The sequence below is a fragment of the Nerophis ophidion genome, linkage group LG16 (genome assembly GCF_033978795.1).
Source record: "Nerophis ophidion isolate RoL-2023_Sa linkage group LG16, RoL_Noph_v1.0, whole genome shotgun sequence".
In the NCBI taxonomy this organism is placed as follows: domain Eukaryota; kingdom Metazoa; phylum Chordata; class Actinopteri; order Syngnathiformes; family Syngnathidae; genus Nerophis; species Nerophis ophidion.
Genome location: NC_084626.1, coordinates 39,483,212 through 39,503,336, shown reverse-complemented (window position 1 = coordinate 39,503,336; position 20,125 = coordinate 39,483,212). Strand labels below are relative to the sequence as shown.

Below are 20,125 nucleotides of genomic sequence, written 5' to 3'. Positions count from 1 at the left end.
AAATACAAATTTATATATATATATATATATATATATATATATATATATATATATATATATATATATATATATATATATATATATATATATATATATATATATATATATATGGCCCTGGGATGAGGTGGCGACTTGTCCAGGGTGTACCCCGCCTTCTGCCAGATTGTAGCTGAGATAGGCGCCAGCACCCCCCGCGACCCCAAAAGGGAATAAGCGGTAGGAAATGGATGGATATATATATATATATATATATATATATATATATATATATATATATATATATATATAGAAAAATCTCCTGATGATTGAGGGAACCCCTCATGAAACAGATCTGTAGAGATGAAGTAGTCTTGTGATTTTTTTCCCACACCTACATATTGCGCTCTACCACGGTATCGAGCACTATTCTCCGGATAATCCAATCAAGACATATATATATATATATATATATATTTATGGCCATGGGATGAATGAGGTGGCGACTTGTCCAGGGTGTACACCGCCTTCTGCCCGATTGTACCTGAGATAGGCGCCAGCACCCCCCGCGTCCCCAAAAGGGAATAAGCGGTAGTTCCTGGATGGATGGATATTTATTTATTAAAGGTAAATTGAGCAAATTGGCTATTTTTGGCAATTTATTTAAGTGTGTATCAAACTGGTAGCCCTTTCGTATTAATCAGTACGCAAGAAGTAGCTCTTGGTTTCAAAGAGGTTGGTGACCCCTGATTTAAAGTCTTTGGATTGCCGATGAACAAAGTCTTATTAAAAGAATCCGAGCACCGCCTCCTGCTCCTCCCCCGCCCCGCACAGGAAGCTTGTCGGCGGGATGGAGCAGCAGCAGCAGGCTGGTGATGGCCATGCATGACCGCTAGTCCACTTCCTGGATGGAACAACACGACTCGTCCTGGCATTGTGTTGATCTTCTCCACCAGAAAAAAAGCAACAACAATATTGGAGAAGCTGTTCTCCATGGTGCGCAGCGTGCCGTGAAAGACAGCCATTGATCGCCGACTGACCTCTTCCTTGTCCGGGAATGTGTCTCCGAGGAAGCCCGTCGTGGCGTCCAGCTCGGAAGTGTGTCCTCGCCGCCGTTTTCTCCCTCCAAGCATCACAAGCTCGGACCAAAGCGGACTATTTTGTAAACTACATTTTATAAAAGACGTCCTCCTTTTTTTTTTTCCTCCAGCCTTTCGTTGCCGCGACGTCAACTTCTTTTTTTTTTTTTTTTGGGACTGGCGCGCTTTGGGCTTCTCTTGCCTTTTCTTAAGCCGAAAGACTGCAAATAAGCAAGAAACTTTGTCCTCTTTTGTGGCTCTTCATGAGTGTTCTGACATGAAGCGGAGACGAGAAGCCAACTGCTGCTGGATTGTATCCCTAATGTGTCTTTTAACCTTGCACAAACACGGCGTCTGTCATCCTGGTGAGTACACGCTAGCTTGCTACTTTTTCTCACCAATTGTTGGCTTTTTTTTTTTTCAAGCAGGGAACATTTTTTTTTTAGTTAGTCCTTAAAACGCATTGAAAGGCGACGTTTGTCGAGGGTAATCATTACCGATCTTCATCCTTCAGCTGCACTATGGCGCAAAAAGAGACGTCACACTAACATTAAATCTGCATTTTTAGCACTCTTTAATCCCCTATTTAAGACCACAACCCGCCAAAGTCCTGTAACTGTAACCATTTTTTCTCTCTCATTATGACAGCTCTTTTATAGCTATTGCCGTCGTTTTATTGTATTTTTTATGGAAGCTAAAGTTTGATTTAATGCGTCATGTTCCGCTTTAACTTGTCGCGGTGGTTCTAAAACGGAGGAGGGCGCTTTTTCCTCCAGCAAGATGGGACACTTTTTCCAACTTCCACCAGTGTGCATAGTGGACAGTCCATTAGGTACACCAAAGGTGTCCAAAGTGTGGCCCACAGCTGTCCAAAGCTAACATGACTTTCGCCGGATTGTTGTAGTTTGCTGAGTTCCACACAAGGATCTGGGAGTTCTCAATAGGAGATGTATTACAGAAGGCAGGGCTTTGTAAAAATATCATTGTTCGTGAGTAGGTAAACCACTTGTCCATTCTCTTGAATGACGTGGTACTCCAACTACTCAGTGGCCTAGTGGTTAGAGTGTCCACCCTGAGATGGGTAGGTTGTGAGTTCAAACCCCGGCCGAGTCATACCAAAGAGTATGAAAAAATGGGACCCATTGCCTCCCTGCTTGGCACTCAGCATCAACGGTTGGAATTGGGGGTTAAATCACCAAAAATCATTCCCAGGCGCGGCACCGCTGCTGCCCACTGCTCCCCTCACCTCCCAGGGGGTGATCAAGGGGATGGGTCAAATGCAGAGGACACATTTCACCACACCTAGTGTGTGTGTGACAACCATTGGTACTTTTAACCTTAACTAGGGCTGGGCGATGTGGCCTTTTTTAATATCTCAATATTTTTAGGCCATATCGCGATACACGATATATATTTCGATATTTTGCTTTAGCCTTTAATTATCACTTGATACATATAATCACAGCAGTATGATCAGTGTTTTTTAAAGGCTTACTGCAATGGGATTTTCTTATTTAAACTGGGATACAGTAGCAGGTCCATTCTATGTGTCATACTTGATAATTTTGCAATATTGCCATATTTTTGCTCAAAGGATTTAGTAGAGAACATTGACGATAAAGTTTGCAACTTTTGGTCGCTAATAAAAAAGCCTTGCCTGTACCGGAAGTAGCAGACGATGTGCGCGTGACGTCACGGGTGTGAGGGCTCCTCACATCCTCACATTGTTTATAATCATAGCCACCAGCAGCGAGAGCGATTCCGACTGAGAAAGTGACAATTTCTCCATTAATTTGAGCGAGGATGAAAGATTCATGGATGAGGAAAGTTAGAGTACTGCACAAAAAAAAAAAAAATGTGGCGGCTTCAGGCGGCGGCAGTGGGAGCGATTCAGATGTTATTAGACACATTTACTAGGATAATTCTAGAAAACCCCTTATCTGCTTATTGTGTTAATAGTTTTTAGTGAGATTATAGAGTCATACCTGAAAGTCTTAGGACTGCGGTAAACGCCAGTGTCTCTGAGAGAAGCCAATGGAGGAGCCAAGATCATAGCTGCCTTTTTGGCAGCTGCAGGAGGAGGTCGCATAATCCGCTGAAGTCTCCGGTAAGAGCCGACTTGATATCACAATTGGTTGACATGTGGTAGAGAAACATGTTCGCCTCACCACTCTTTACAACAAACAATGATACACCGGCTGTATGTTTCGGTTGCTGAAGGCAGCTGCAATCAACCGCTTTCCACCAACAGCCTTGTTCTTTATAGTCTCAATTATTAATTGAACAAATTGCAAAAGATTCAGCAACACAGATGTCTAAAATACTGTGTAATTATGCGATGACAAGAGACGACTTTTAGCCGTGAGTGGTGCTGGGCTGAAATGTCCGCTCCAACCAATAACGTCACAAGCAGGCGTCAACATAAGCGTCATCATTCCGCGACGTTTTGAACAGGATACCTCGCGGGAAATTTAGAATTGCAATTTAGTAAACTAAACTGGCCGTATTGGCATGTGTTGCAATGCTAAGATTTCATCATTGATATATAAACTATCAGACTGCGTGGTCGGTAGTAGTGGGTTTCAGTAGGCCTTTAACCAGGGTTTTATCGACCCCTAGAGGTTCGGTGAGCCGGCCTCAGGGGTTCGGCGGAGCCTCCGCCACGGAAGTTTAAACACATCCGAATTATGGTGTAAATAAAAAACTTCTCCCTGTCGGCGTATTATGTATACCCCCAAACAATGTTCCCTCTAATTTTCCATCTGATTTGCAGGTTTTTTGATTGATTGATTGAAACTTTTACTAGCAGATTGCAAAGGAAGAGAATACATTATATGAAACAGTACAGTTTACACACTACAGTACATATTCCGTACATTTGACCACTAAATGGTAACACCCGAATAGGTTTTTCAACTTGTTAAAGTCGGGGTCCACGCTAATCAATTCATGGTAATGTGTGTAAATCAATTCATGGTAATGTGTGTAAGGTGTGTAATTTGTTGTGAAATCATGCACCTGGTTTAGTTTTGTTCTATGAACAAGGTGATGTTCATGCACGGTTAATTTTGTGCACCAATAAAAAAACATAAGTTTTTCTTGAATTTGAAAAAAAAATTTTTCACTAAAGAAGGGTTCGGTGAATGCGCATATGAAACTGGTGGGGTTCGGTACCTCCAACAAGGTTAAGAACCACTGAGAATGATGATTCTATGTGTCTACATTAAAACATTCTTGTTCATACCGCATTAAAATATGCTAATTTTAAACTTTCATGCAGAGAAGGAAATCACATCTAAGTCAATTGATCAAAACTGTTTTTATTAAAGTTATTTGCAGGTGACTTTTCAAATGATGCTACATATTAGCAGTAACGCTACTTTTGTTGGCGACGTTTGTGCCCCACACTTGACAAATTAAAGTTGTCTATTCCACATCTTCCCGCTTGAAGCCGAACCACCGCCAGACGATGGACCCCCTGCTGTTTTTCTTTGGAATTAATTTTTCCTTCATTCACACCTTCTTTCTCTCGTATTACCACTCGCACGGCTTCGCTAACATCACAGCTAACGTTACCCAGTCTGTTACCTCTCTGCTCCGTGAGGACATATACGTATGTGACGTATGACATGACAGTATGTGACGTGTGTAAGTGCGCTTGCTCTCTGTGAAAAGGAGACACAAGAAGGAGTGGGAAGAGCCTGTAGTGTAATGCCCGCAGCTAAAAGCAACTGCGTGAGGACGTATACTCAAATATCACGATATAGTAATTTTCTATATCGCACAGAGACAAACCCGCGATATATCATGGTGCAGTGGGAGAGTGGCCGTGCGCAACCCGAGGGTCCCTGGTTCAATCCCCACCTAGTACCAACCTCGTCACGTCTGTTGTGTCCTGAGCAAGACACTTCACCCGGGCTCCTTCACCCTCGCTCAACATATTAATAAAAGGCCATATCGCCCAGCCCTAATTCAAACCATAATCACCCTTGCATCATTATAATTCTTGTCTCAAAGTAGGTGTGCTGTCACGACCTGTCACATCACGCTGTGACTTATTTTGAGTTTTTTGGTGTTTTCCAGTGTGTAGTGTTTTAGTTCTTGTCTTGCGCTCCTATTTTGGTGTTGAAAGTCATGTATGGATGTACTTTGTGGACGGCGTCTGCTCCACATGCTGTAAGACTTTGCTGTCGTCCAGCATTCTGTTTTTGTTTACTTTGCAGCCAGTTTAGTTTCAGTTTCATTTTGCATAGCCATCCTTAAGCTTCAATGCCTTTTCTTAGCGGCAATCACCTTTTGTTTAGTTTTGGTTTAAGCATTAGATACCTTTTTACCTGCACGCTGCCTCCCGCATATTGTGATCACGACAAACCGTGTTCCCCACATCTACAAAGCAATTAGCTACCTGCTGCCACCTACTGAAATGCCAAGCCCTAGATAGTACAGACACTCAACAACGGCACATTATTTGCTGATTATGATTACTGGTTTGCATAAAATATCCATCCATCCATCCATCCATCCATCCATTTTCTACTGCTTATTCCCTTTGGGGTCACGGGGGTCGCTGTGCCTATCTCAACTACAATCAGGCGGAAGGCGCTGTACACCCTGGACAAGTCGCCAACTCTTCACAGGGCCAACATAAACAGACAGACAACAGTCACACTCACATTCACACACTAGGGCCAATTTAGTGTTGCCAATCAACCTATCCCCAGGTGCATGTCTTTGGAGGTGGGAGGAAGCCGGAGTACCCGGAGGGAACCCACGCATTCACGGGGAGAACACGCAAACTCCACACAGAAAGATCCAGAGCCCGGGATTGAACCCTGACTACTCAGGACCCTCTTATTGTGAGGCAGACGCACTAACGCCTCTGCCACCGTGAAGCCCTGCATAAAATATATTCAACCCAATTAGGTGAAATTACATAATGTCCCACGGCACACCAAACAATATCTTACGGTACACAAGTGTGCCGCGGCACAGTGGTTGAAAAACACTGCTCTAAAGGTGTATTTTTGAGGAAAACAAACACATTTCTCTCGTCAAAGAGTTCTCCAGGAAGAAGTGTAATGCACTAATTTTTTAATTTTCCCGCGTCATTAAACGCTGCGTACCTTACTGTTTGCTATTCCAACACGCATACGTGATGTGGCCTTTTTCTTTGGCCTTTCGGGCAATTATGATTGAGCCCTTTGAACATTGCCTGGCAACAAGCGGCCAGCGTGTCAGGTGACCATGACAAGTCATGGAGAGAATATGTTCATTTGCTGGAGATCACTAAACATTTTGTTGGCAACTTTTCGAACATATTGCAGAGTTCTTGTTTTTATAGCTGACCAAAATGTTACCGTGTTGATTTGACTAAATCACATTTTATTGTACAATATATAACACAATGATTTTGTTTGTGTAAGTTAGGGATGTACCGATAACCGGTATAATGATTAACCTCCGTGAAACTTTCCACGGTTAGTAATACTGTTTTAAAATAAAACTTTGCATAAAACCGTGATTGATAACTAGTGACACTACTCATTTAATAGAGAACCTGACTAGCACTGGCTAGCCTAAATGCTAGCATGAATTGAAGAGACATTAGTTAACTTCTTTCCTCAATAAAAAACAGCATTCCCCAATCTAAACTTCTATAAACACATTCCTGTCTGAGCAGCTTACATATGGAATTGTGCACATTAAATCTACAGGCTGTGCTCCCTTAGACAAAGAGATTGGTCGGAATATCGGAATACTCAAAGGAATATGAAAACGGAAGTATATTTGCGGGACGTCACATAAACCGGAAATTACACACCCAATGTGTTATTTTCTGTAAAAAATGGACCTATTGTGTGAATGTTGCCTTTCTATCTGTGTTGGCCCTTGGATGAGATGGCGACTTGTCTAGGGTGAACCCTGCCTTCCGCCCGAATGCATCTCGGATAGACTCCAGCGACTTTGCCACCCTGAGCGGGACAAGCGATAGAAAATGGAAAAAAAAACACTAAGCCTTTTTAGAAATTAAAATGGAAGAAAATAAACATATTTAAATGCTCAAGTCAGACTCAGCTTTATTGTCCAAGAAGGTTTAATGCACAAGGAATTGGTAGACTGCTCTCTGTGTTCAATGAAAGTAATATGGCTCTTAAGTAGTCAAAACAATATTATTTTTTTAACACATTTATTCTGCCCTGTAAGTACTTATTATAGTGTGTGACTATTTATATATTGTTTAATTTTTTTAAAATTAAACTTGGTTATAAGTGTATGAATACTTTTTGAGCTCATTCTACAGTACCATAATCATTTTGGTGAAAATAACCATAATCTAACATTTTCTTCCAAGTCTAAATATAATACACCAGAAGGTAGTGCTTTTATTAAACACATGAGATGAAACTACTTAAAATTTCTCACGCAGCTTAATACCCACTGTTAGGGGGGTTTATCCCTATCACCATTTGACCAAACCTTTAGGAGACTGACGAGCACATGGGTGTAAAATGTAATCAAGAATGGTAGAAAAAAATGGCGGCTATTAGACAAGAGGCTTCTGCAGGGACTTTTGTAATTGACATTAAGTCATTGATCGTTTGTTTAATGATGGTAAAAATGTGAGATTGTCTGTATGTATGTCTTACATGGGGTTATGAGCACAATTCTGCAGTCATTTTACACGCCACATGGTTGTAGAACAAGGTTTATTTAGACATTATGTATGAGAAACAACATTTGATCAATGCTGGAAACCAGGTGGCCGTCTCAGTCTACGTCAGAATACAAATTCTGTCTGGTTCACTAAGTGTTCCTTTTAGCTCCAATGCTTTCTTATTTGAGATTTTTGGTAGTGATTATTATCTTTTGTTAACAACTGTCAAATCAGCAAAACAGATGGACTTTCTCCAAATAATCAGTAAAATTCAAACAAATGGGTTCTTATAATTATTTTCTAATAGTTGAGTCCTTGTATTATGTAACGCTCTGATCACTTCTGATCATTATATAGCGCTTTTTTTACACACCGAAGCGCTTAACATTGAGAGGATACATTGAGATAATAGTATCAGGGGTTTCCCAATCCAATATTGATATTGTTCTGACATCATCAATAACAAGTATGTGATAATATGTGCTTACATGTTAACTGTGTGATATAAACCTACCCAGTGGCCTAGTGGTTAGAGTGTCCGCCCGGAGATCGGTAGGTTGGGAGTTCAAACCCCAGCCGAGTCATACCAAAGACTATAAAAAAAATGGGACCCATTGCCTCCCTGCTTGGCACCCAGCATCAAGGGTTGGAATTGGGGGTTAAATCACCATAAATCACCATAAATGATTCCCGGGCGCGGCACCGTTGCTGTCCACTGCTCCCCTCACTTCCCAGGTGGTGAACAAGGGGATGGGTCAAATGCAGAGGACAAATTTCACCACACGTACTGTGTGTGTGACAATCATTGGTACTTTACTTTAAAGTCTGATACAAGCTGTCCTGCAGCATGTTTACAGCCAGTTAACATCTAGATGTCCTCAAATAAGCACACAGGGTTGGTCTTTCCTTTTATTTTAGTCAAGTCATTTACTGTACATTAGGTAAATATGGTTGGCTATAGGCTACTAAAAACTAACTACACAACAGTTAAGCGCACAATAAAACACAAGCTACACTTACGTAATAAGTGTCCTTCATTGAGCAATATTGCAGTCAAAAACAGCACATTTGTCAATATTAACACAAATCAAATAATTACAGTTGCATATTACTTACTGACATACTACTGCAAGGCTGGAATTTAACCATGCCAACTGCGGCAAAAGCCGCAACCGCCCTCGTTATTTGCTGTAAGCCCTAAAACATTTACCGAGATCTGTGGCAAGAACATGCCAGGACCGCTCTTGACTTTTTACTTATTAATGGACAAGGGCTGTAACAATAAACTGTATAATGATAATTTGCGCTGAAATTCCAGACGGTTAGTTTGCAGCATCCGATGTGTCGTGAACGTTGTCACAACTTGTTTATAAAGTCTTTACTTTGACTTGGATGTTCATAGCCATAATATACTGAGCAGCCAGGACAGACTGACTTTTGCTACATTGCAACGGCTTCAATTTTTGGGTCTACAGGCATCATAAGGATGTAACAATAAACTTTATTAATAACAAGCGCAGATGTCCATCCATCCATTTTCTACCGCTTATTCCCTTTCGGGGTCGCGGGGGGCGCTGGCGCCTATCTCAGCTACAATCGGGCGGAAGGCAGGGTACACCCTGGACAAGTCGCCACCTCATCGCAGGGCCAACACAGATAGACAGACAACATTCACACTCACATTCACACACTAGGGCCAATTTAGTGTTGCCAATCAACCTATCCCCAAGCGCAGATGTATATCAACATATTACCGTCTGAGCAACTAAGGTATTCAATTGTGGACATTGAACCGACAAACTGTGCTCTCTTAGTACAGAATGTTCATTCTAAACTTGGAGGGAAAAAAGACAGAGGTGGTTTTATGCTGTGTTCAAGGACCGCTGAACACAGTGGGACACCACCACGCTCAATAGAAATAATAAATATTGCTGATATATTTAATTTGTTATGCACTTTTCATTTAAACAAATCCTATAGGGCTACAGTACAAATCGATATTTAAAACAAATAAAGCTTAGCCATTAAAACAGAAAAAATACTAAGACTAAAACAATATCAGTGAAGGATAAGAAACAATAGTGGGTTTTCTAACAGTGTGTCTGTTTATTTTAGTGTTTGTATAAGTACTTTTTGAGCACATTCAACAATACACATTAGTGCCTGCCTGTCTCTGTGTTTGTGTTCGGTGTATGTGTGTGTGTGTGTGTGTGTGTGTTTGTTATTGTGCCCTCTTTATTTACCGCATTGCAAATAGACACCACTTGAATTGATGTAGACCAGGGGTCGGAAACCTTTACCACTCAAAGAGCCATTTTTACCCGTTTCACAAAATAAAGAAGACAATGGGAGCCACAAAACTCTTTTGAAATTTAAAATGAAATAACACCGCATAAAGAGTTTTTTTTTTTTTGCTTTGTGCTATGTGTAAACCAGGGGTCTTAGACACCCGGCCCGCGACTTTTTACATGAATTCCGCTTGACAGCATTACACTTGTAAACCCTCCCCGGGAAGTTCCCATATTCTCAAAGCAGCCATTCTCGCGAATATCTGCTGATGGTCACTCAGATAACAATAATAAGGGCGTGCTTTTAAGCCACACCCTTTGACGCATACTACAACATATACAAACAGCTTACTGTGAGGATGTTCTCCCGAAATGTGTTTGTCATTCTTGTTTGGTGTGGGTTCACAGTGTGGTGCATATTAACAAGAGTGTTAAAGTTGTTTATATCACAACCTTCAGTGTAACTTGGATGGCTGTTGACCAAGTATGCCTTGCGATCTCGTACGTGTGACGCTAGAAGCAGCGAAATGCATGCGTCCGGCCAGCACGCACATAGCATGGCGTAAAGGCGGGCGCGATGACATGTTGTAGAGTACGTTATAAGTAAAGCCATCCCGGCACGCCCTCAATATTGTAGTCCGGGTGAAAATCGGAGAATGTTAGCCCCGACTGATGTCCTGGCGTGGCACCAAAACCGGAAATAATCAAGGTGGGGGTCGGCGATTATGCAGCTGAGCCACATCAGAGTGGCCAAAGAGCCGCATGCAGCTCCGGAGCCGCGGGTTGCCGACCCCTGTAGACAAAGTTTAGCTGTCTGACTTTTGCTAAAAAAGTAGTTAATGTAATTTTTCACTCAAACCTCGTCTCACGCTTGTTAGCTAGCTGGCAAAGCATAAGCTTACATTCTTACCAAGGCTGAGACAGCGTCCTCCCTCCAGATGTCCGACATCATGCCTCTGCTTTAAATGCTCGCGCATCACAGATGTACAGCCATAATAACAAGATCCGCTTTGCAAAATGAGCAAGGTACTCATGCTTTTAACAAGAATTGGAGGAATTGTTGTCACACTTTACATGTTATCACTTGCAATGTTTTAGCAGAATGGCGGTGCCGAACCGTTTCCGCCTGGAAAAATGCAAATGATGACATCAGGACTATTGTCGACAAATATTTATGTCGGTGACAAGTATAATTGTTGACTATTGTCGACAATGTTAACTAATCGTTGCAGCTAGGGTTGGGCGATATATTGAATATACTTGATATATCGCGGCTTTGTCTCTGTGTGATATAGAAAATTACTATATCGTGAATATTCGAGTATATGTTCTCACGCAGTTGCTTTTAGCTGCAGGCATTACACTACAGGCGTTTTTCACTCTTTCTTGTCGCTCCTCACAGAGACATAAAACAAGCGCAGCTTCTTACATATGTCACATACTGTCGTGCGTACAACGTCATACGCCCTCGCGGAGCAGAGAGGTAGCAGCATGGGTAGCATTAGCTGTGTCAGGTGGTGTAAGTGATAATATGAGAGAGAAGGTGGGAATCTGGTAACAAATGGCGGAAGAAGAATTAATTCCAAGAAAAACAGCCGGGGTTCCATCGTCTGGCGGTGGTTTGGCTTCAAGCAGGAAGATGTTGAACAGACCACCGTAATAGGTCAAGTATGCGGCAAAAGCGTTGCTCCAAAAAGTAGCAGCACTACTAATTTGTAGCATCATTTGAAAAGTCACATGCTACAGAATGAAGAGTGCATGAAACTCAACATGTCAACCTCTCGGCCGGTGCAACACTCACAAAATGCACTGACCCAATTGAGCCTGGCGTCTACCATTTCCAGATCAATTCAGTATAAAAAAATTGTCAAAAACAAGTGATAACGTCCGCAGTTACCTACCACATAGCAAAGGACATATACTATATGATTTCCTATTATGCAGCTAATTTTTACTTTACAGTTTTTGAATTATCTTGTGTGACATCATGCACAAAGGTGCATTTTATTTCTTTAAAAACATTGCAGTGGCATTCTGTACAAAAAGTGCACTTTAATTGTTGTTTTGATATGTTATCTTAGTGACAAGTGCACTCATAGCTTATTTTAAAATGCTTGACAATCTTGCACTTTTGAAATGACATGAATGTTTGTGCCACTGCTTGATAACTGTTTAATAAATACAATTTTGGTAAATTGGCTTAGTTATGATTTCCCTCTTTGTATGAAAGTTTAAAATGAGCATATATTAATGCAGTAGGAACTAGAATGTTTTAATGTGGACACATAGAATCATCATGGTGGGATTTTATTCATCTAGTGCTAATTCAAGGCTAAGGCAAAATATTGATATCTAAATAGTGTATTGTAACATGGCCTAAAAATATAGAGATAATAAAAGGCCATATTGCCCGGCCCTAGTTGCAGCACTATCTGGGTCTGTTCCTTTCAACCAGAATCAAAACGACTCTCCTGCTGTGGTAAGATCATAGCAAAGCCAAAGTAAAAGCATACACATGAGAAAGTAAACATGAAGTGTGCTCAAAAGACACCTGGACTAACGTGACCCGAAGTGTCACGTTGTTTTGAAAATGGCTTAAAACCAAAAAGTGTTTAACTTTTTCCTCAAAAGCACAATTCATTAGCTTTGCTACAAGCTACAACAGCATTTAATCAAGAGCAGCATTAAACACGTATATTGGCCTTCCACTGGCGATGCAGTCCCGACCTGAGTGACTGATTGTATTTGTAGTGAACTGGAATAGCCTGGCATTACTGCCCCCGCTTCAATTTATTATTCAGCCATATAATTACTATCCAAAAATGTCTTCCTTGGCTGTGGACACTGTTAAATGCACTACTGCATGTGTGTGCATCCCAGATTGATGCTGGTGCTGCTCACCAATGATCCTGCATATCAGTAACAGTGATGGAACAGAAGAATACTTCTGTCTTAATCACCGCCTCTCTGTGCCCCCAACTTGCCTGCTTCCATGTCTTCAGCCTGCACTTTTTATTGACTTGTAGCCTTACAAGCTGTGAACACAGCCCAGTTATTTCATATTGCATACTTCACTGGACCTCTGACACGCGGCAGAAAGGCAGGCTGACTGGCAGACGAGCAAAAGGTCGTCGGTTGAAAAATCCAGTTTAACTGTGCTCAGCCACTGCGGTGAGGGAGGTATTTCTTTTCATTACCCACATTTGTAGTGTGTGCTTTTTAAAAGAGAATAAATGGTGAATATCATATCTAAAATATGCGCACGGCAGAAAGCAAATTGCCCGTCAGTCCTTTGACTGTCGTCCGCTTATTAGATATTCCAAGCGCTTGTCACTGAGGTAACGGTATACGTCTCATTTTATCCGTCAATCAAGGCAATTCACCGTTGTCGTTAGGTTGCCACTTCCCTTGTGCTATTAAAAATTGAAAATAATGCAATGCTAACAGCCTCATTAAATCCATACATCACACTTTGCATGCAGATGGCAGCACTCGTGTGCGTTTACATTGCTCAGTTTTCGCTGCATTTCACTGATGTTTCGCACTTGAGTCCTCTTGGCTTCTTGTGTGCATACATCTGAAATATTACAGCAGCAGGTAGTTGACAGGGGAGAGGCTGAAGGGGTTTATTCCAGAGTTTACAAGGTTTTTTTCCTGTTTGAACATTGGTGGCAGACTTAACCAAACTCTGCAGCGTACACACCATGTTTGGTTGTGTTTAAACAAACTGGTGCGTTTGCTCTAACACTGCGGTTCGTTAAGTCAATAATTGAATTCCCGATCTAATATTGATATCATCAAAAAACTATTTTGTATATGTGCTTGCATATTAAATATGTGATTTAATATCCGACACAAGCCTCTCTTGCAGCGTGTTTAGTCCAGCTGAGTTAACATCTAAGGCCATGTCTACGCTAAGTCGTTGAACCCCTTAAACAAATAATTATTTTACCTAAGCTCCCTTTCAGCCACACTAAACCATCGTTTAAGGTCTCCCTTGTCAGACAAATTTTTACACGGCTAAGTCAGCCGTGTATTTCTTGAATCTCAGGCATTTAGGTTTGTATGGACTCATTGATCGTTTACAAAGTGAGTTCGGAGAGGAAGTGACCCCAGAAAGACCCCGCCCACGCCATATCTCACGAAAGAATACCCCAACGGCGGAGTCAACTCACAACAATGTTTTATTATGTCTATCTATCTATCCATCTATCTATTTCAATTTAGATCCCTAAATTAATTGTTGTAATTGTTGTAAAATGTTCTTTATCGCATTGTCTACTTTCTCATGTCGATTAAAAATTTGATTAATTTATGATGGCTCAGTTGTGATTCACTACCATAGGGCCCCAAAGCACACTGGATTCTACAAACCCCGTTTCCATATGAGTTGGGAAATTGTGTTGGATGTAAATATAAACGGAATACAATGATTTGCAAATCCTTTTCAACCCATATTCAATTGAATGCACTACAAAGACAAGGTATTTGATAAACTTTATATTCTTTTTTGCAAATAATAATTAACTTAGAACTTCATGGCTGCAACATGTGACAGTTTGAAAGAAAACAAAAAAAAACAGCTTTGTTTTATTAGTCAACATTGCAACTTTTTGTAAATGACATTTAACCTCTGCGCTTTTTTATTTCACTTTTGTTATGTTTTTGCTTATTTTAATAGTATTTTACAATGTGCTGTGGGCCTTTAAAACATTAGCTGTGGGTTGCAAATGGCCTCCGGGACACACTTTTGACACAAAAATTAAATCTGATAAATCTATGGATAAAAAGCAGACGAATGCGCTCTCTCTGTCTCTCCCCCTTTTCACAAATGCTGCTGCACGCGCAATTTGTTTTTGTTTTTAACTTTGTTAACACTGAACGTACATTGAAAATACACGCAACCATAACTCGAGGTTCCGGACATTTGGGGTGTTTGGGGGGCTCCACTAGTATGGTCATAGACTGACCATACGTCCTCTTTTCACCGGGCATGTCCTCTTTTGCGGAGCTGTCAGGGTGGAGTTTCTTAAATGCCTCAAATGTCCGGCATTTTGAGTATTGTTTACACAACGTGCAGTACGATACTTAATATGTCTGTGCGGAAACTCGTACAGTACACCTCCGCACTGTTCCGGAAACCCCGTACTGAAACGGTTCGATAAAATACCCGTACCGTTACACCCCTAATAAATAAATATATATATCCATCCATCCATCCATCCATCCATCCATCATCTTCCGCTTATCCGAGGTCGGGTCGCGGGGGCAGCAGCCTAAGCAGGGAAGCCCAGACTTTCCTCTCCCCAGCCAGTTCGTCTAGCGCTTCCCGGGTGATCCCGAGGCGTTCCCAGGCCAGCCGGGAGACATAGTCTTCCCAACGTGTCCTGGGTCTTCCCTGTGGCCTCCTGCCGACTGGACGTGCCCTAAACACCTCCCTAGGGAGGCGTTCGGGTGGCATCCTGACCAGATGCCCGAACCAACTCATCTGGCTCCTCTCGATGTGGAGAAGCAGCGGCTTTACTTTGAGTTCCTCCCGGATGGCAGAGCTTCTCACCCTATCTCTAAGGGAGAGCCCCGCCACACGGCGGAGGAAACTCATTTCGGCCGCTTGTACCCGTGATCTTATCCTTTCGGTCATGACCCAAAGCTCATGACCATAGGTGAGGATGGGAACGTAGATCGACCGGTAAATTGAGAGCTTTACCTTCCGGCTCAGCTCCTTCTTCCCCACAACGGATCGATACAACGTTCGCATTACTGAAGACGCCGCACCGATCCGCCTGTCGATCTCACGATCCACTCTTCCCCCACTCGTGAACAAGACTCCTAGGTACTTGAACTCCTCCACTTGGGGCAGGGTCTCCCCCCCCAACCCGGAGATGGCACTCCACCCTTTTCCTGGCGAGTACCATGGACTCGGACTTGGAGGTGCTGATTCTCATTCCGGTCGCTTCACACTCGGCTGCGAACCGATACAGTGAGAGCTGAAGGTCCCGGTCAGAGGAAGCCATCAGGACCACATCATCTGCAAAAAGCAGAGACCTAATCCTGCGGTCACCAAACCGGAACCCTCAACGCCTTGACTGCGCCTAGAGATTCTGTCCATAAAAGTTATGAACAGAATCGGTGACAAAGGACAGCCTTGGCGGAGTCCAACCCTCACTGGAAACGTGTCCGACTTACTGCCAGCAATGCGGACCAAGCTCTGACACTGATCATACAGGGAGCGGACCGCCACAATAAGACAGTCCGGTACCCCATACTCTCTGAGCACTCCCCACATGACTTCCCGAGGGACACGGTCGAATGCCTTCTCCAAGTCCACAAAGCACATGTAGACTGGTTGGGCAAACTCCCATGCACCCTCAAGAACCCTGCCGAGAGTAAAGAGCTGGTCCACAGTTCCACGACCAGGACGAAAACCACACTGTTCCTCCTGGATCCGAGGTTCAACTATCCGGCGTAGCCTCCTCTCCAGTACACCTGAATAAACCTTACCGGGAAGGCTGAGGAGTGTGATCCCACGATAGTTGGAACACACCCTCCGGTCCCCCTTCTTAAAGAGAGGGACCACCACACCGGTCTGCCAATCCAGAGGTACCACCCCCGATGTCCACGCGATGCTGCAGAGTCTAGTCAACCAAGACAGCCCCACAGCATCCAGAGCCTTAAGGAACTCCGGGCGGATCTCATCTACCCCCGGGGCCTTGCCGCCGAGGAGCTTTTTGACTACCTCAGCAACCTCATCCCCAGAAATAGGAGAGTCCACCACAGATTCCCCGGGCACCGCTTCCTCAAAGGAAGACGTGTTGGTGGGATTGAGGAGATCTTCGAAGTATTCCTTCCACCGATCCACAACATCCGCAGTCGAAGTCAGCAGAACACAATCTGCACCATACACGGTGTTGATAGTGCACTGCTTCCCCTTCCTGAGGCGGCGTATGGTGGTCCAGAATCGCTTCGAAGCCGTCCGGAAGTCATTTTCCATGGCTTCCCCGAACTCTTCCCATGTCTGAGTTTTTGCCTCCGCCACCGCTAAAGCTGCACACCGCTTGGCCCGTCGGTACCCGTCCACTGCCTCCGTAGTCCTATGAGCCAAAAGAACCCGATAGGACTCCTTCTTCAGCTTGACGGCATCCCTCACTGCTGGTGTCCACCAACGGGTTCTGGGATTACCGCCACGACAGGCACCAACAACCTTGCGGCCACAGCTCCAATCAGCTGCCTCGACAATAGAGGTTCGGAACATGGTCCACTCGGACTCAATGTCCCGCACCTCCCTCGTGACATGTTCAAAGTTCTCCCGGAGGTGTGAATTGAAACTCTCTCTGACAGGAGACTCTGCCAGACGTTCCCAGCAGACCCTCACAATGCGCTTGGGCCTGCCAGGTCTGTCCGGCATCCTCCCCCACCATCGCAGCCAACTCACCACCAAGTGGTGATCGGTAGAAAGCTCTGCCCCTCTCTTCACCCGAGTGTCCAAAACATGAGGCCGCAAATCCGATGACACAACTACAAAGTCGATCATGGAACTGCGGCCTAGGGTGTCCTGGTGCCAAGTGCACATATGGACACCCTTATGTTTGAACATGGTGTTCGTTATGGACAATCCGTGACGAGCACAAAAGTCCAATAACAAAACACCACTCGGGTTTAGATCCGGGGGACCATTCTTCCCAATCACGCCTCTCCAGGTTTCACTGTCGTTGCCAACATGAGCGTTGAAGTCCCCCAGTAGTACAAGGGAATCGCCCGGGGGAGCACTTTCCAGTCCTCCCTCGAGTGTACCCAAAAAGGGTGGGTACTCTCAACTGCTGTTTGGTGCATAAGTACAAACAACAGTCAGGACCCGTTCCCCCACCCGAAGTCGGAGGGAAGCTACCCTCTCGTCTACTGGGTTGAACTCCAACGTGCAGGCTTTGAGCCGGGGGGCAACGAGAATTGCCACCCCAGCCCGTCGCCTCACTGTCGGCAACGCCAGAGTGGAAGAGAGTCCAGTCCCTCTCGAGAGAACTGGTTCCAGAGCCCTTGCTGTGCATCGAAGTGAGTCCGACTATATCCAGCCGAAACTTCTCTACCTCGCGCACTAGCTCAGGCTCTTTACCCCCCAGTGAGGTGACATTCCACGTCCCAAGAGCTAGCTTATGTAGCCGAGGATCGGACCGCCAAGTGCCCTGCCTTCGGCTGTCGCCCAGCTCACAATGCACCCGACTTGTATGGCCCCTCCTATGAGTGGTGAGCCCATTGGAGGGATGACCCACGTTGCCTCTTCGGGCTGTGCCCGGCCGGGCCCCATGGGAACAGGCCCGGCCACCAGGCGCTCGCCATCGTGCCCCACCTCCGGGCCTGGCTCCAGAGCGGTGACCCGCGTCCGGGCAAGGGAAATCTGAGTTCATTTTGTTGTAATTCCATAGAAGTCTTTGAGCTGCTCTTTGTCTGATCACTCACCTAGGACCTGTTTGTCTTGGGAGACCCTACCAGGGGGCATGAAAGCCCCCAGACAACGTAGCTCCTAGGATAATTGGGACACGCAAACTCCTCTACCACGATAAGGTAGCAGCTCATAGAGGAGCAAATATATATATATATATATATATATATATATATATATATATATATATATTGTGTGTGTGTGTACATACATAATAATATAATGGATTAGATTTATATCGCGCTTTTCTATTGTTAGATACTCAAAGCGCTCACAGTGAAGTGGGAACCCATCATTCATTCACGCCTGGTGGTGGTAAGCTACATTAGTAGCCACAGCTGCCCTGGGGTAGACTGACAGAAGCGTGGCTGCCAGTTTGCGCCTACGGCCCCTCCGACCACCTCCAATCATTCATTCATCATTCATTCACCAGTGTGAGCGGCACCGGGGGCAAAGGGTGAAGTGTCCTGCCCAAGGACACAACGGCAGCGATTTGGATGTCCATAGGAGGGAAGCGAACCTGCAACCCTCAGGTTTTTGGCACGGCCGCTCTACCCACTACGCCATGCCGCCCCACATATACTGTATATACATATGTGTGTGTGCGTGTGTATATATATATATATATATATATATAGTGTTTATGATGCTTGTTATGTGGTTGGCTTTTGTATTGCATCTCTAAGATGTTACTTTCTATGTATGTTTAAATAGATGTCCTGCTCTTGCTGGCTGCAAAACAAGTTTACCTGTGACTGCTAATCAAGTAACCTAACCTAACTTAAACTATAGTGAACCAGTGTGGTGTCACATCAACCAAACCTGCAACCCTTGTTTTGCTTTTATCTTTAGAAAACACTCCAAAACCTTTATAAATAAAACAAAAACAGAAGAAGAAAAACATATTTTGAACACATTCAACAATACCATGATATAATAACCGTGATCGTTTTGGTCACAATAACTGTGATAAAAAATATTCATATTGTTAACATGCCAACAATGTATTCAGACTATTTTGCATGTGTTTAACGCTTGGTGACGTTTGTTGATGTGGAGGAGCTAAGCCACACCCTTTATGGAACGAAACCCTGATGTCATTAATAAGCTTTTGACACACTGCCATTAGGACATTTGCAACGTTTGCAGCTGCATATTTATGTCCACACTTCGTCTTGGCTTTCTCTGGATAATCACTCCAACATGTAGAGCGGAGGCTAGCATCTTGCTGCCTCATGATGTTAAAAATGGCGTTAGGAACATATGCTAAGCTGCCATCATCCTAAATGGATGGCCTCAGCACTTCTGTCTGGTGTCTCTCCACAGCTGCCTGTGCTCGCCAATAAATGGTCAATTGGGAGAAACATTTGCTGCAACTTTGAGCACTTGTGTGCGTGAATTTATGTGTGCATATTTCCTTGGAAGTCGTGTATATTAATTGCGGATGGAGCTAGGGCTGGGCGATATATACGATATATGAAAATGACTATATCATAATATTCGAGTATACGTTCTCACGCAGGACTTTTAGCTGCGGGCATTACATTACAGGCTCTTCTCGCTCTTTCCTGTGTCTCCTCGCAGACAAGCAGGTGCACAGTCGTCACAAACTGTCACGTCATACGTCACATACACGCCCTCGCCCAGCAGAGAGCTAGCGGCGTGGCTAACGTTAGCTGCTAACGTAGCCGTA

At 43.8% G+C, this 20,125-nt stretch overlaps 1 protein-coding gene across 1 annotated transcript in view; it reads left to right on the top strand.

Annotated features, from left to right (window-relative positions):
• Positions 1-801: 801 nt before the first annotated feature.
• Positions 802-20,125, top strand: part of LOC133535390 (receptor-type tyrosine-protein phosphatase gamma-like) — a 470,092-nt gene continuing 450,768 nt past the window's right edge. Inside the window, exon 1 of the mRNA XM_061875204.1 lies at positions 802-1,420. Within this exon, the coding sequence (XP_061731188.1) occupies positions 1,333-1,420 (88 nt within the window). The 5' untranslated portion in view covers positions 802-1,332. The remainder of the gene's footprint in view (positions 1,421-20,125) is intronic.